This window comes from Erythrolamprus reginae, chromosome 5 (assembly GCF_031021105.1).
Source record: "Erythrolamprus reginae isolate rEryReg1 chromosome 5, rEryReg1.hap1, whole genome shotgun sequence".
Lineage (NCBI taxonomy): Eukaryota > Metazoa > Chordata > Lepidosauria > Squamata > Dipsadidae > Erythrolamprus > Erythrolamprus reginae.
In genome coordinates, this window is record NC_091954.1 from 90,005,323 (window position 1) to 90,021,663 (window position 16,341).

At 39.4% G+C, this 16,341-nt stretch overlaps 1 protein-coding gene across 1 annotated transcript; it reads left to right on the forward strand.

Annotated features, from left to right (window-relative positions):
- The first annotated feature begins 664 nt into the window (after positions 1-664).
- LOC139168102 (arylacetamide deacetylase-like) lies at positions 665-14,774 on the forward strand. Its single transcript, XM_070753451.1, has 5 exons — positions 665-874; positions 7,326-7,548; positions 9,374-9,443; positions 13,028-13,199; positions 14,046-14,774. Exons 1-5 carry the CDS (start codon positions 737-739, stop codon positions 14,652-14,654), a joined length of 1,212 nt encoding a protein of 403 aa, XP_070609552.1. The 5' UTR covers positions 665-736; the 3' UTR covers positions 14,655-14,774.
- Positions 14,775-16,341: the final 1,567 nt, after the last annotated feature.

Sequence of the window (16,341 nt, forward strand, 5' to 3'; positions counted from 1 at the left end):
TTATGTCCCCGAGTTTTAATATCTATCTTACTTTACAACCCAATCAACTGGATGTCAAAATGTATATTTCAATAATTCAGATGTGATTTCAAAACAGCTAGATATGGAATCACCCTAACAGTCTATATCTATATGATTTTTAGTTTACAAGAAGGCGGTGAATAATAGACCAAATGGGTGAATAATAGACCAAATGACATTATTTAGGTTATTTTATCTTCTACACGAGTATATATTAAGATATTTTTTCACACTCTTCAAACTCTTTCTAATATTTTCTTTTGGTAACTGATTCCTGGTATGTAAGTAATAACGTATAGAATTTGAACATGATGACTTTCACTGAATGTTATTATATATAGTCTTGCTTCTATACAATGACTAGTTTTATCAAGACTTTCCATATTTTTCATATTACTCAGAGGACTGGTGAAAGTTTGTAATTAATGAGCTTAAACATATTTTTTAAAACAATACTCAGTCACATCCCACCACCACCATTTCCAATCATTTTCCATAAATACCATACTGTTCTAAATCTTTTTTTCTTGTATCTTGTCCTGATTTGGAGGTAGTGCCAGAAGATTTGTGAATATTTAACAAAGTGCCTCTTGTAGTAACTTTACCAATGAGATCAAGTGGAATGCTTGATCAGATCAGCTGACTTGTCAGTGTTGCAATCCTCCTGAGATGAGTCAGTGAAAGTGAGAGTTGAATAAAGCAGACGGAGGAAAAGATGGGAGGAAAATTCTTCTACCTTCTGGTAGCTTCTACTTTGATAGCCTACTACATCTACAAACCTTTACCAGAAAATGTGGAAGAATCCTGGAAGTTGATGCTTTTTGATGCTGCCTTTAGAAGCCTAAGTCATATGGTAAGTTGAGACATTTATTTCCTGTGCTTATATCTGAGAAGGCATGAAGGGGAAAGTTGTGCTTTTAGGGAAGTAAGATAATGCCAGAAAAAGCAACAACAAGAATCAAGAACACTATATGTAAAATGAAGATCCATAATACTGAAAGCAGATACTGAATATTATTTGGGGGGATGGAAAAAGAGATTAAATGTATGTATTTTTCTACGCCTTTTCTGGATATAATTATCTCATATATTAAAAACAACAACAATTTTCTGTCTATATGTTAGAAACTTATCATTTTACAAAACATTTTCTTCCAGAACAAATTCCTGCTGCAATTAAATGGATCAATTCTTGGTTGATCCAGAAAAAAACAGATGGTGCACTTGAAGGAAAATGATAGGAGGGAAAAGAAATAAAATACTTTTTTCACATCTTATGTATCTGTTTGCTGAACTGAGTAAATTCTTGCATTTCTTTTTGTCACCATCTCATTATTTCCAGACTAATTATTATTTATTATTATTATTATTATTATTATATTTTTTTTTAATATTTTTATTTTATTTTATATGACTTACAAACATTTAGACATCAAACAATACAACATTAAACATTTACACTTAATATATTTACAAGATTTATTTTTTAACAATTCTATTTACTATACCTTTTTCTTGATTTCCACCCAGTTGTAAATTTTTTCCCACACTTTGTAATAGTCCTTATTTTGTTGGTTTTGAATTTCGTATGTTAATTTGCTAAATTTGGCGCAGTCTAATATTTTTTTAATTACCGTTTCTTTGTTTGGAATCTTATCTTGTTTCCAGACTTGTGCATATGCTAATCTTGCAGCAGTAAGTAAGTGATTTATTAAGTAGTAATTTTCTTTGCTATGTTTGCCTCTAATTATGCCTAATAAATACATTTCCGGTTTTATTTCAATTTTATAGCCCAATATTTCTTCCATCCATGCCCTAATTTGAATCCAAATTTTTTTTGCTTCGTTACATTGCCACCATATGTGGTAGTATGTTCCCACTTCTTTTTTACACTTCCAACATTTGTTACTAATGTTTACATTCATTTTGGCTAGGCGTGCTGGCGCATAATGCCATCGGAAGAACATTTTATAAAGATTTTCTTTATATGGTGTTGACAAAGTCATCTTATAATTAACTGACCATAGTTTTTCCCAGTCTTCTAGCTGAATTGCATATCCAAAGTTAGTCATCCAAGATATCATGTTAGGTTTAACAATTTCTTCGATGTTTTCATAGTTTAATAGATAAATATACATTTTGGTTATAAATTTTTTGTCAGATCCTGTCAATATTTTGTCTATTTCATTTTGTTTATTACATATTCCAAATTGTACCAAGTCCCTTTTATATCTGCTTTGAATTTGGTAATATGGAAGCCAATCTATTACTATGCCTTCCTCTTTAAGTCTTTCTCTAGTTTTAAGACTTCCTTTAGTATTTAATAGGGCTTCGTAGGTTATTTTTTGTTCTTGGCTTATTATATTTGGATGAATTTGAGCTTCTAGAGTGGATAGCCATCTGGGTATTTCATTATAGTGTTTTTTCCTGACTTTCCGCCAGTATGTCAATAGTGTATTCCGAATTTGGTGTTGTTTAAAGTGAGAATGTTTTGAATGTTCTTTTTCCCACAAATGTGCGTGCCATCCTTCATTTATATCGTGGCCTTCTATTGTTAGAATTCTAGGATTTTCAAGGTTGACCCATTCTTTAATCCATAGTAATTTAGTGGCTTGGTAGTATATTTCTAAGTTGGGTAAACCGAATCCTCCTCTTGTTCTTAAATCTTGTAGGGCTTTCATGTTTATTCTTGGTTTTTTATTGCACCAGATAAATTTAGAAATTATTTTATTTATTTTAGCAAAGAACGATTTGTTTAATTGTATTGGTGCTGTTTGGAAGAGATAGAGCCACCTTGGAAGTATATTAGACTTTATTGTATTGATCCTTCCCATTAAGGATAGATTTAACTTTGACCATTTTTCTAAATCTTCTTTTGTTTTTGTTAATAATTTTGTATAATTTAGTTCTTTCAGTGAAGAATACCTTGTCGTAAACCAAATCCCTAGATATTTAATTTTTTTTTCTATTTGAAAACCTGTTTCTTTTATTAATAATTTGTTTAAATCTTGATTACAATTCTTGGTTAATATTTTAGTTTTATTCCTATTTATTTTTAAGCCGGCCACTTTCCCATAGTTCTCTAATTCTTTTACTAAGTATATCATTGAGCTAACTGGGTTCTCTAAGAAGAAGACCAGATCATCAGCGAAGGCCTGTGTTTTATAAATTTGTTGTTTAATTTGGGTGCCCTGTATTGATGATTCCCCTCTAATTCGGTTTAATAGTATTTCTATAGACATTATATATATTAAGGGAGATAGTGGACAGCCTTGTCTCACTCCTTTTTTAATATCGAATGTATTGGTTAAATCTCCATTTATAATTATCCTTGCCTTTTGTTTGGAGTATATTTTATTTGTTGTATTTTCAAAGTTCTCTCCTAAATCCATAGTATTTATTAATTTTTTGAAAAAGTTCCAATTGAGGTTATCGAAGGCTTTCTCAGCATCTAGAAATAGCATTGCAAACTCCTTATCATTATGGCTTTCATAATATTCTAGCATATTTAATGTAATTCTTATATTATTTCTAATTTGTCTGTTAGGTAAAAAACCATTCTGATCAGAGTGTATTATTTTGTTTAATATTTTTTTAAATCTGTCTGCTATAATTGCCATATAAATTTTGTAGTCTACATTTAACAGAGATATTGGTCTATAATTCTTAATATACTTTGGATCTGTGTCTTCTTTATGTATCAGCGTTATGTTAGCTTCTTGCCATGATACCGGGCATTCTCCGTTCGTTAACATTTTATTATAAATTTCTAATAATAATTCTCCCGTTACATGGAATGTTGCCTTATAGAATTCAATTGGGAAGCCATCTGGGCCTGGTGTTTTATTATTATTCTGTTTCATAATTGTTCTTTCCAATTCTTCTTTTGTTATTTCTTTGTTTAATATTTCTTTATCTTCTTTACTTATTAAATTGATTTTACATGTCTCTAAATATTTTAATATATCTTCTTCCTTAATATTTTCTTCACTATACAATTCTTTATAGTATTCTAATGCAATTTCTTTCTTTCTTTTTAACTGGTAATGTGTTATTTCTTTTTTATCTGTTAATTGTTGGATTAATTTCTTCTCTCTTTCTTTCCTCAATTTATACGATAGCCATCTGCCAGGTTTATTTGCGTGCTCAAATTGATTTTGTTTTACTTCTCTTAGTTTCTTAGTTACTTCTTCTATCTCTATTAATTCTAGTTTGTGTTTTATCAGCATAATTTGTTGCCTTATATTTGGGTTTCCTGGGTCTTTTTGGGATTCTTTTTCTAATTTTCCTAATTTAAATATCCACTCTTTTTGATTTTGTCTTTTTTCCTTGTTTTTTCTTGATTTATAGGCTATTGTTAAGCCTCTTTGATAGGCTTTTGCTGTATCCCATAAATTCTGGAGGGAGGTATCTGGGTTGTTATTTTCTTTTAAAAATAATTTCATTTCTCTTTCAATCCAATCTATGCTGACTTTCGTATTTCATCACCAGTCGGGCGCTTCCCAAGCACCTAGGACTGCATGATGTAGCGGCGAATTATGTTTGCCGATCCCAGTAAAGCGGCCTTTTGCAATTGACAGATGGAGATTTTGTCAATTCCAATGGTTTTCAAATGTCCGCTGAGATCCTTTGGCACTGCGCCCAGCGTGCCAAGTACCACTGGGACCACTTTCACGGGCTTATGCCAGAGTCGTTGCAGCTCGATTTATTATTATTATTATTATTATTATTATTATTATTATTAATTAGATTTGTATGCCGCCCTTTTTCAAAGACTCGGGGCAGCTCACAGGGTACAAAAGCAACACAACAACAAATCTAATTAAGTAAAAGTTACTACTAAAATCCCATATATAATAAAAAAAAAAAACAGTAATGCTTAATTGGTAATGTATGCAATGTATGTTATCTGTCTATTTTATCTTGTGCCTGCATACAGAAAGGGAAAAGTTGCTTGCATTTTATTAGCCTCCACAAGTCATCCCAAATAGGAAACACTCATTGTTTAATATACTTCCCCCCCTGAATTTTAGCTGTCGATGTGTATCCTAGGCACTGAAACGGATTAGTGTTTTTACATGCTGCTGCATGAGCAGCCTTCTGAATTTCTGTTGAGGTTATGCAAGATATTGCATCTGCAGCATATCAGTTTTCATCTGCCTGGGGTGCTTGTACTTTACCCTCTTCAGCGAGTGGAGAATCCACATTTTGATTTGAGTCAAGTTTATTCTAAGGGCTTGAGGGAGAACACAAGTTCTACCTGTTTGGCAAGTGCAATCTATAGAGTAATGTTACAAGTGCAGTATAATAATGATGTCCCATAGCAACAATACTACCCAGAATACTCTTCGCCTTATCTAATCTTAGCAGATACAGTATTAGTAATCATTAGTCCTGCAGGGTTTTTTTCATTTTTGCAGGAGAGACGGAGTAACGACGCAGACACAAGAGCTGGATTTAAACTGGGTCATTTTTATTAAAATAAATTTGCATAATTTATTAAAATAAATTAGCATAAATAAACTAACTTAACTATGACCCAAACAATGGACCTGCAGGGTCAAACAATTGCTTCCGGGGCGGAAAAGATGACGTAACATAAACTTCCTGGGCAACATATGGGCGTAGCTCCATGCTAGTCCAGGTGGGGGACCCCTCCCTCACCTGAGACCCTGCCATGCATGAGGGGGGTCCTGCCGGCTAACCCCTAACAGGGGACTTAAAGGTGCGGGACCCAAAGACAGGTTCCCCCCAACTGCTCAGGTCGCCCAAACCACAAGCTTGGAGAGAACCTGTCAATCATCCCCAAAGATGCCCAACGGAGAACACGCAGTTGCTAAACCACCACCCAGTTTTCCGCCCCTAACCTGCCTACCCAAATGACCAAAGGTAAGCCAATTATACTAACAGGTGCAAGCACCCCCTAACCGCTTATCCTTCTCCACAGTGTGGAATAGGCGAAAAAACAGTTTGGCCAACAGGCCAGACCGCAAAAAATTCCTATTCGGCCCCCTAGGGCGACACATAGTAGCACACTGAAAATAGGGAGGGCGGGCGGGTGTCTGCTCTGGCGATGTCCGGGCGAAAAGGCTGATCTCGGGCCTGCATGCCCTTTTATAGGGCTAGCAAGCCCCGCCCGGACACGTCACCAATCAGGCCACCCTGGCCTGATTTTCGGCCGAAGTCTCACGAGCTCGCGAGACTTCGGCTGAGATCCAAGATGGCGGCTTCACTGGGTGGCCGCAGTCTTCCCAATGCCTCCTGCAAACGGCGCCGGTAGATGAGGTCTACCGGCGCTATTTTCAACATTCTGTCTTGAGAATTCAATTCTGCTTTATACAATTGCAAAACCTTTCCCTACATTTGTGTTCTTTTCTGACGAGGTCAGTGTTTTTTTACATACAAGAGACTCCCTGTCCAAATAAGGCCGTACATGAGCACACTAGAGTGCCTTCCGCCCCTGTCCTATAGTCTCTCCTATATCTCGTATTTCTTCTCTACTATATCCTCTATAACCTTCATTGTGTATTATTGTGTATTGGATTAAGTAAATAAGTAAATAAGTAAATAAGTAAATAAGTAAGTAAGTAAGTAAGTAAGTAAGTAAGTAAGTAAGTAAGTAAATAAGTAAATAAGTAAATAAGTAAATAAGTAAATAAGTAAATAAGTAAATAAGTAAATAAGTAAATAAGTAAATAAGTAAATAAGTAAATAAGTAAATAAGTAAATAAGTAAATAAGTAAATAAGTAAATAAGTAAATAAGTAAATAAGTAAATAAGTAAATAAGTAAATAAGTAAATAAGTAAATAAGTAAATAAGTAAATAAGCAAACAAACCAACAAACAAACAAACTGCTGCACCAGGCAGACCTGTCCAAATGTCCCCCTCGCCATAGCTGAAAGATGTTGTTCTAACTTCAGCTGTGGATCAAGGAGGATTCCCAAGTTGCGGATCTTCTCTGAGGGGGTTAAACGTCTCTCCCCCACCCAGGTTGATGGAAGGACAGATGGTGTTGTCCTTGGGAGGCAAACTCTGTCTTTTTGGGATTGAACTTGAGTTCAATCCCAAAACTCATCCAGCTCCTCAGATATATTATTTATGTCTTGTCTTATTTTTCTCTTATAAAGTATTGCTTTCCTACTTTATTATCTCCCTGTTTTCTCTTCCTTTACAGAGTTCCTTGTTTGCTATTTCTAGTATCTGCAGGCACCTGAAATGATGGGCTCCGTAAACATGAATTCCTTTCAGAATGGTCTTTCTTTGAAGAAGAAGAAAAGATGTTAACATTTCTTTTGTTTTGCAGGCCACAATTGTGGAGAAGTTGGGTCTTGGAAACTATATGGATGTTATAAGTATGTTTATATTTGCTGAATATACACCACCTACATCTGATGGAAAAGTTATTGTAACAGACACAGAATTTAACCATGTTCCAGTACGTCTTTACATTCCTACAAAGCAGTCGGATATATTGAAAAGAGCAGTGATTTTCGTTCATGGAGGTGGATGGTGTGTAGGATCATCAAGTAAGCATAAGTATTTTGTTCTATTAATGTGGGTCTCAAATAAAAACTATTTATTCTGATGTCACAGGGCTTTCATTGAGGTATAATAAATATATCCAAACTTCTTGGAGTGGCAGCTAATTAATTAACTTTTAACAACCATCTTGAAGATTCTCACAAAATGAACAGCATAGAAGGTACAAGATTTACAATTGTCAAAAGGTAAATTGAGGCTTCTCCCAACTGCTCTAGCTCTTGCTAGTTCATTGGCTTGCCAATTTTAATTTATAATATAATCTGAGCGGTAGGGAAAACAAAGCACTAAGTTGCAGCCATCCCTTTTCTTTTATTTTCTACAGATATTTATGGGATGAAGGACCAAGAAGGCTTCTCAAACATAAAGGAGGCTGTTACCATATAGTAACATGTTAGTTTCCCATTAGAAACAACAACAAAATATCCCATTTCTTTCAAATCAGATAGAGCATTGAGTTTCACAAAGACGCAGGAAGACAGACCCAGGCACACTTAAACTGTGCTTAATCTATGAAAAAGTATTCCTACTCCATTTTAAAGGAGGGAATGTTCAAAAGCCATTTAAAAATATTTTCACATCCTGTTGACTACCTGCTTCTCTACTTTGTAGTCTTTCTTGCCAGCCTAAGCTGGAGAAGTATCATTTGTAGGAATTGCTGAATAATAAAGATGAGAGAAGTTTATCCTTGACTCACAAATTTTATAATGATCCCAAAATTAATTTCCACTCCCAGAATTCTTCAGCCAATAGAATTTGGGAAATCTTGAAGTTGCCAAGATTATGAAACATTTGATTAGAGATTCATTGAAAGTTTCTGTTGTGGTTAGCTCTGGCCCAGCTCCTGCCCCAAGGACTGTGGATGTGGGGGAGACATCCACATGCTGCAGGCCTGTTTTGCCCCCCCCCCGTGGAATCTGATGATGAAGGCTCCTCTGACCAAGAAGACATGAGTGACAGGGAGGAGGAGAGTGTGGCAGACAGTTCAGAAGGAGATCAATTATCTAGCTCCTCCTTGGATTCAGAACAAGAGTTAATGATACAGCCATGCATGCGGAGAGCGATGCATAGGCAACAACAACTGAGAGATTATTATCAAAGAAAATGAGGCCACCTGTGGTTGGGTGGGGCTGTGGTAATTAGTGAGGCTGCTATAAATAGCAGCCTGTGGGTTTGGCCATTGTGGAGGATTATCTGATCGTTGTGTTTCGTGACTGCTTTACTGACTTTGACCTTTTGTGTGCTGATTTTTCCCCGGTTTGAAACTAAACCAGGGGAAAGTGTGTTTCACTTTGTGAAAGAAGAAGGACTGTGAATTACCTCACAGCTGCAAGCTAAGTATCACAGAACTGATAAGGGACTTGAACAAATTACCAGTTTGTTTGGAGACGAGTGCTCTTTGCTATACCAAAAGAGGGCTTGGTTTAAGTGAATTTTCATTATAAAGAACATTGTTTTGAATTTTAAAACGTGTGTGTGTCTGAAATTTGTACCTGTGAATTTTTGGGAGGAGTCTACCAGAGAGCCCGACAGAACAGTTTCAAGAAAGTCCTTCCAAAGGAAACAGAAAACAACTCGTTAGAATTGTGTAGGCTTAGGACTTCAGACCTCACATGACCATGAAGCAGAAATATTTCTGCTATTCATAAAAGGAGCTTGATGTTCTTTAGGTTTCTATGGGGACAGGCTAAATTCACTCTTTCGTAGTTTAAAGCATGTACTGTGTATTGGTATTGAAAGAATAATAAAATATGCTTTACTCAATACTTGGAATGTAGCTTTTTTTGAGACTTTGCCACTTATTTTTCACAGCCATGAAAGCGTATGACCTCTTATCAAAATGGACATCAGAAAGAGTAAATGCTGTTGTGGTGTCAGTCGAGTAAGAATGGTGTTTGAAGTATACATTTTTGTTCATTAATCTTTTTCTAATCTTTTCCTATAAACAATAAATTAATTAATGATTAGTAATAGTACAAACTGGCACTTTGAAGCCCCATGTATATTGTTATTGGTTGCTAAATTATACTTCTTTGCATATGCTGTGCTATAAGTATTATTTCCTATTTGTAAGGGATAACTAATATAGTTTTATATTTACTATCTTTTATACTTTTTGCAAAGTGTTAATGAACAGAATATGATTGGAAAACAGTGTAATAATATTTGAATACATAAGCTGAAATGTACAAATCATTTCAACAGACTAAAATATACATTTCACAATCCCAATTATCAGCCTTTTGTAGTAATACAAACATGAAAGCAACACTATGAATAGTAATGCTACGTTTATTGCAAGGTTATACCATATCTTTTGTAATATAAGATGCACCTTTCCCCTCCCTAAAATGGCTGAAAATTTGGGTGCTGATCAATACACTGAATGTAGCTTTTTCCCCCAGCCCTAACTAGGTGCTAAGATCTTCCCAGTTCTTATCTTGTAGGCTCTTTCATTGTTACTCTCTGTTAAGAATGTTTTCCAAACTCTAAGTCTTTGCAGGCGTTTTTCCATTGCTCAACTTGCCCTTAATAAGTTTCTCTCCAGCCCTAATCAGGTGCTAACTATGTTCCCAGCTCTTGCCAGCTTGCAAACTCTTTCACTGTTACTCTCTGCAAAGAATATTTTCCAAGCCCTAAGTCTGTGCAGGCTTTTTTTTCATTGCATTACAGTGATCCCCCGCTCGTTGCGAGGGTTCCGTTCCAGGACCCCCCGCAACGAGCGGGTTTTCGCGAAGTAGCGCTGCAGAAGTAAAAACACCATCTGCGCATGTGCAGATGGTGTTTTTACTCCCGCAGCGCTAGCGATTGGGGGTGGCGGGGCTGTTTTAAAATGTCGCCGCCGGCATGGGGGGCTTCCTAGCAGCCCCCCAAACCCGGGTTGGGGGTCCGGGGGGTGCTGGCAAGCACCCCATGCCGGCGGCGACATTTTAAAACAGCCGCGCCGCGCTGGCTGTCGGCGCTTTCGAGCTGAGTCCCGGAGCGAATTCGCTCCGGGACTCAGCCCCAAAGCGCCGACAGCCAGCGCCGGCGAACGGCTTCTCCGCGCTGGCTGTCGCCGCTTTCGAGCTGAGTCCTGGAGCGAATTCGCTCCGGGACTCAGCCCCAAAGCGCCGACAGCCAGCGCCGGCGAACGGCTTCTCCGCGCTGGCTGTCGCCGCTTTCGAGCTGAGTCCCGGAGCGAATTCGCTCCGGGACTCAGCCCCAAAGCGCCGACAGCCAGCGCCGGCGAACGGCTTCTCCGCGCTGGCTGTCGCCGCTTTCGAGCTGAGTCCCGGAGCGAATTCGCTCCGGGACTCAGCCCCAAAGCGCCGACAGCCAGCGCCGGCAAACGGCTTCTCCGCGCTGGCTGTCGCCGCTTTCGAGCTGAGTCCCGGAGCGAATTCGCTCCGGGACTCAGCTCGAAAGCGCCGACAGCCAGCGCCGGCGAACGGCTTCTCTGCGCTGGCTGTCGCCGCTTTCGAGCTGAGTCCCAGCGAGGCGGTGGGCTGGGAGCCGCAGGTGAAAGGAGCTCGGGCATCGGAGCGCGGCGCCAGGCATTGTTCTCCGGACCCCGCCCGCAGCCTGGAGAGGGAAAGGGCCACCGCGGGGCTGAGTGGGCGGGGTCCGGAGAACAATGTCCGAGCTCCTTTCGCCTGCGGCTCCCAGCCCACTGCCTGTCTCCTGCTGCCCGGTTTAGCCAGGACACGAGCGGCGAAATGACTTGGAGGAATGTGAAGCTGAAACCGGCCGGTTTCAGCTTCACATTCCTCCAAGTCATTTCGCCGCTCGTGTCCTGGCTAAACCGGGCAGCAGGAGACAGGCGGTGGGCTGGGAGCCGCAGGCGAAAGGAGCTCGGGCATTGTTCTCCGGACCCCGCCCGCAGCCTGGAGAGGGAAAGGGCCGCCGCGGGGCTGAGCGGGCGGGGTCCGGAGAACAATGCCTGGCGCCGCGCTCCGATGCCCGAGCTCCTTTCACCTGCGGCTCCCAGCCCACCGCCTCGCTGGTTGGCTTCTCCTCCTGCTCAGCCTCGCCTCGGCCTTTGTGCGCGGCTTGTCCCGACAGCCCCCCACCCCAGCACTTTGAATCCACCACTTCTGCTGGATACGGGCGGTGGGGGGGACGAGCGGCGCGGAAGCCAGGGGCTGTGGCAGCTCGCCCCGCCCATCGCCCGTATCCAGCAGAAGCGGCGGGATTCAAAGGGATTCAAGGCTAACTTCTGCGCTTGGCTTGAGGACTCAGCTGGGAAGCGGCACGGGTGTTTTAAAAGGTCTCCGCCGGCATGGGGGGCTTCCTACCCCCCCCGAACCCCCAACCCGGGTTTGGGGGGGTGCTAAGAAGCCCCCCATGCTGGCGGAGACCTTTTAAAACACCCGTGCCGCTTCCCAACTGAGTCCCGAAGCCAAACGAACCCGGGTGGCCGGGCGAGCAGCGAGCAAATGGCGGGTGGCCGGGCGAAGGGCGGGCGAACGGAGGGCGAGCGGGTGCTGGGGGGGGCTTCTCGCCCTCCCGCCAGCAAGAGGGGAAAGACCCAGGGAAGCCGCCCAGCAGCTGATCTGCCCGGCGGGGAACACCATCTACGCATGTGTGGCCATAGGAAAAAAGGGCGCACATGCGCAGATGGTGTTTTTACTTCCGGGTTGAAAAATCGCGATGTAGCCCATTCGCAATGGTCGGGGACGCAATAACCGGGGGATCACTGTACTTGCTTCAAATGGTTCTTTTGAGCCTAACCAGGTGCTAACAATGTTCACAGCTCTTACCAGCTTGCAAGCTCTTTCATTGTTACTCTCTCAAAATAAGGTTTTTTTAACTGGGGGATAAAATTATATGCTGAAGCTGATCAGACTAAGGATGCTAGCCAGATAAATATCTGGTAAGCAAACCCCCCCTTCATTTTCCTCCCCAAAACTAAGGTGTACCTTATACTCTGAAAAATATAGTAATTTTAAAAAATCTTGCATTTTTTCCTATTGCCTTTCATTTCAAAGAAGCCAGGATGGTTTCTTCTGACATGCTTTCTACACCCCATTCCTTTTGTGGGCTGAGGTGTCTCTTATCTCATGTCTATGGGCCGTGGTTCTTCTTCTCTTTCTTAAGAATATTTCCACAGATTATTACATCAGTCGTGCTTAGCAGCTGCTTTAAAAAAAAAAAAAGCTAATGGTATTCTTCAAAGTTAAAAATTATTCTGTCTCAGATTATTCCATATAATTTATAGCTTCCAATCCATATGACATAACTTTCTATGAAGCGTACTTATTCTATTGACAAAACAGACCAAATTAGACTTAGTCAGTAAAAGGGGGAAAAATTATTGATCATTCAGCCCATAAATCAGTCAGGAATTGGAAAAAAAATCTATACCAAAGAAAACTTTTTAAAATCTAGTATCAATAGTGTAAATATAGTGATAAATTAATTTTGTTTTATAAACACAGAATTTATATATTTTTGTCATTGTCTTTTTAAATCAATTCCAAAAAGTTATAGGCTGGCTCCAAAATATCGGTTCCCAGTTGCATTTGAAGATGTGTACTCAGTAGCAAAATACTTTCTACAAAGCAGCATTCTGGAGAAATATAATGTAGACCCAAGTCGCATCGCCATTGCAGGAGACAGCGCAGGAGGTAACTTAGCCGCAGCTGTAACACAGCAGGTAAGAATTACCCAAATAATAATAATAATAATAATAATAATAATAATAATAATAATAATAATAACAAAAGCAACAACAACAACAGAGTTAGAAGGGACCAACCCCCTGCTTGGGCAGGAGACCCTAACTATTTCAGGCAAATGGTTATTCAACATCATTTCCATATTGGGAAGCTATAGAGGCTTAAGTGTGATGGAAAGGTGTAACTTCACCTCCATTGCAAGAATAAAACAAGCTCAACAACACCATCAAAGTAAATCATGTTCATGTTCAAAGTAAATTTAATATGTTCATGTCAGCGATGAATGATATAAGACAAGACACTTTTGGGGACAATGTTTGTATACCATATTGAACACAACTGTATTTTAAAGGAAAAAAATTAAATCTTCCCTTGCTCTGTTCTTTTCACTTACCCAGCCTATTTGCACTATGAAAAAGAATTGAAAAAGAGTCAAATAACTCCTAAAACAGCTAAACTGCACAGAGTAATGATAAAGAATAATTAAATTATAGTCATTGATAAATAAGATTGGAACATACTGAAGTTCTCAAGATATCTTCTGGTAGCAAGTGTAATAAGATATCTTCCAGTATTTTATTTGCAATTTTCCTCAAAAGTTATTACTGTAGAAAATTGGCAGATTACAAATACTGTACTGTGAAAAACATATCAGGGTTTTCTCCCTACAATTTTGAATAAAAGAGATAGAAAATGTATAAGCCTTGAAATTTTAATGGTTCTTTGGTAATGTAATGTTTTGTTTATATTACAAAATACAAAACATATTAAATAGTCCATCTTTCAAAAGAAAAATATTTCTAATAAATACTTTTCTTTTCTAGCTTCTAGATGACCATGACGTCAAAGCTAAATTGAAGATTCAAGCTTTATTCTACCCTGCTCTTCAGGCTATTGATCTGGAATTGCCATCCTATCAGGATAATAAAAACATGCCAATTCTGACTAAAACACTAATTATCAAATTCATCAGTGAATATATAACATCAGATGACTCTTTTCACAAAGCTTTAGAGACAAACCAACATGTTCCTGCTGAGTTCAACCATTTTTTTAAATTTGTAAACTGGAGTGAATGGCTACCTGAAAGATTTAAAAAAGGTCACGTTTATACTGACCCATCACATAGAAATCCCAAAATTGGACACAAACATCCAGGGTTACTGGATCCAAGGTTTGCACCACTTTTAGTTGAAGACATCAAACTTCGGGGTTTACCACTTACATATGTCCTCACTTGTCAATATGATGTCTTGAGGGATGATGGACTCATGTATGTTTCCCGTCTTAGGGAAGCAGGAGTTCAAGTAGCACATGAACATGTCAACAATGGTGTTCATGGTGTTCTGTCATTTATTACAGGCCCTTTTGCACAAAATATAGGACACAGAATTGCTAACAACTACATTGAGTGGCTAAATAAGAATCTGTGAAAACACACATATGTACTACCAGAAGATGGTCGCCTTAGATTCATTATTTTTCATTCAATTTATATATTTTTTCAGGGACATTATCAATAAATTTTACACTGTAAATCTGCAGTTATTATACTTAGTATCTCTTGTTTTTATTTATTATTTATTATTACACTTAGAATGTTTGTTTCCTGCTGTATGAATAAATATGAGAAGAGAAGGTAGCATATATGGGGGACCCGTATAACCATTACATGATTAATAACTTAAAATGAAAAATAAAGCTTTTGACCATTTCATGTGTGAAATTATGGGCTTGTGTCCAGTGAAGGACTGCCATCGGCAGTTCTACCGGTGCGTTCGCGAAGGCGTGTGTATGTGTTCGGCACACACCTGCACATCTGGCACATGTTTAGCTTCCATTAGCCTGGCTTTTGGGAGTACAGTGCTGGAGCGTTGGCTTGGCGGCACACTGCTCTCTGCTGAACTTGCCTAGGCTGACAATGAATGGCTTCTGGTAATGCTGCTCGGAGAGCAAGGGGAGCAGCACTACCAGCAGGCATCCATTGTGAGCCTAGGCAAGCTCAGTGGAAAGCAGCACGCCACCTCCTCCTCCTCCTCCCTCCCTGTCTCCCGCCCTACTTTTGCACAGGTGAGAGACCTCCGGCCATCCCCCCTCCCCTCCTTACTAACTCTGCAGCCCCATCTCTTGAAGCCTGCCCAGTCTTGTCCCCTTCCTCCAAAATCAGGTGCTCCTGGAGCCCACTTTTACCTTTATGGAGAGGTCACCGCTTGCTTACTCCTTCGCCCTCCTTTCTGTGACCCTCCCTCGAGAAGTGGGCCAACAGCTGCAGCACCCTCTTCTTTCTGCCTCACCCCGCTGAGAAGATGGCATGCAGCATAGGGAGCAGGCCAGGTGGCTAGGACTGTAGGCCACCTAGTTAGCCTGGACCTCCCCCCAAAAAGAAGGGGCACATACATTCCCAATATCTCTCATGCGAGTGTCCACACATGAGATTTCACTTGCTGTACATGCGCAGCAGCCAAATCTCACACATGGGCGTGCACGCGTGCATTGGTTGTCCTGTTAGAGACATGGACATGGAACAATTCATGTCTATTATGCATTGAGGCTTTTTGGTAGCACCATATTGTTCTGAAATGCCATTTAAGGTTAGGAATGAGACTTCCTAATACAGTGATTTTGCTTATTATTAAGTGAGTGGAAAACAACTATAATAAGAGAAAAGAGAGACATCTATAGTAATTTCTTTATAATGTTTTGCAGGGATTATGTCCACGGGTTTTAATGTCTATCTTACTTTACAACCCAATCAACTGGATGTCAATAATGTACATGTATATTTGAATAATTCAGGTGTGATTTCAAAACAGATAGATATGGAATCACCCTAACAGTCTATATCTATATGGTTTTTAGCTTACAAGCAGTCTCTAGGTGAATAATAGACCAAATGACATTATTTAAGTTATTTGATCTTCTACACAAGTATATATTAAGATATTTTTTCAAACTCTTTCTAATATTTTCTTTCGGTAACTGATTCCTGGTATGTAAGTAATAACGTATAGAATTTGAACATGATGACTTTCACTGAATGTTATAATATATAGTCTTGCTTCTATACTATGACTAGTTTTATCAAGACTTTCCATATTTTTCACATTACTCAGAGGACTG

Coding starts and splice junctions, on each gene's coding strand:
- LOC139168102 (XM_070753451.1), top strand. CDS start 737: ATGGGAGGAAAATTCTTCTACCTTCTGGTAGCTTCTACTTTGATAGCC. Junction 875..7,325: donor TTAGAAGCCTAAGTCATATG/GTAAGTTGAGAC, acceptor TTTGTTTTGCAG/GCCACAATTGTGGAGAAGTT. Junction 9,444..13,027: donor GCTGTTGTGGTGTCAGTCGA/GTAAGAATGGTG, acceptor AATTCCAAAAAG/TTATAGGCTGGCTCCAAAAT.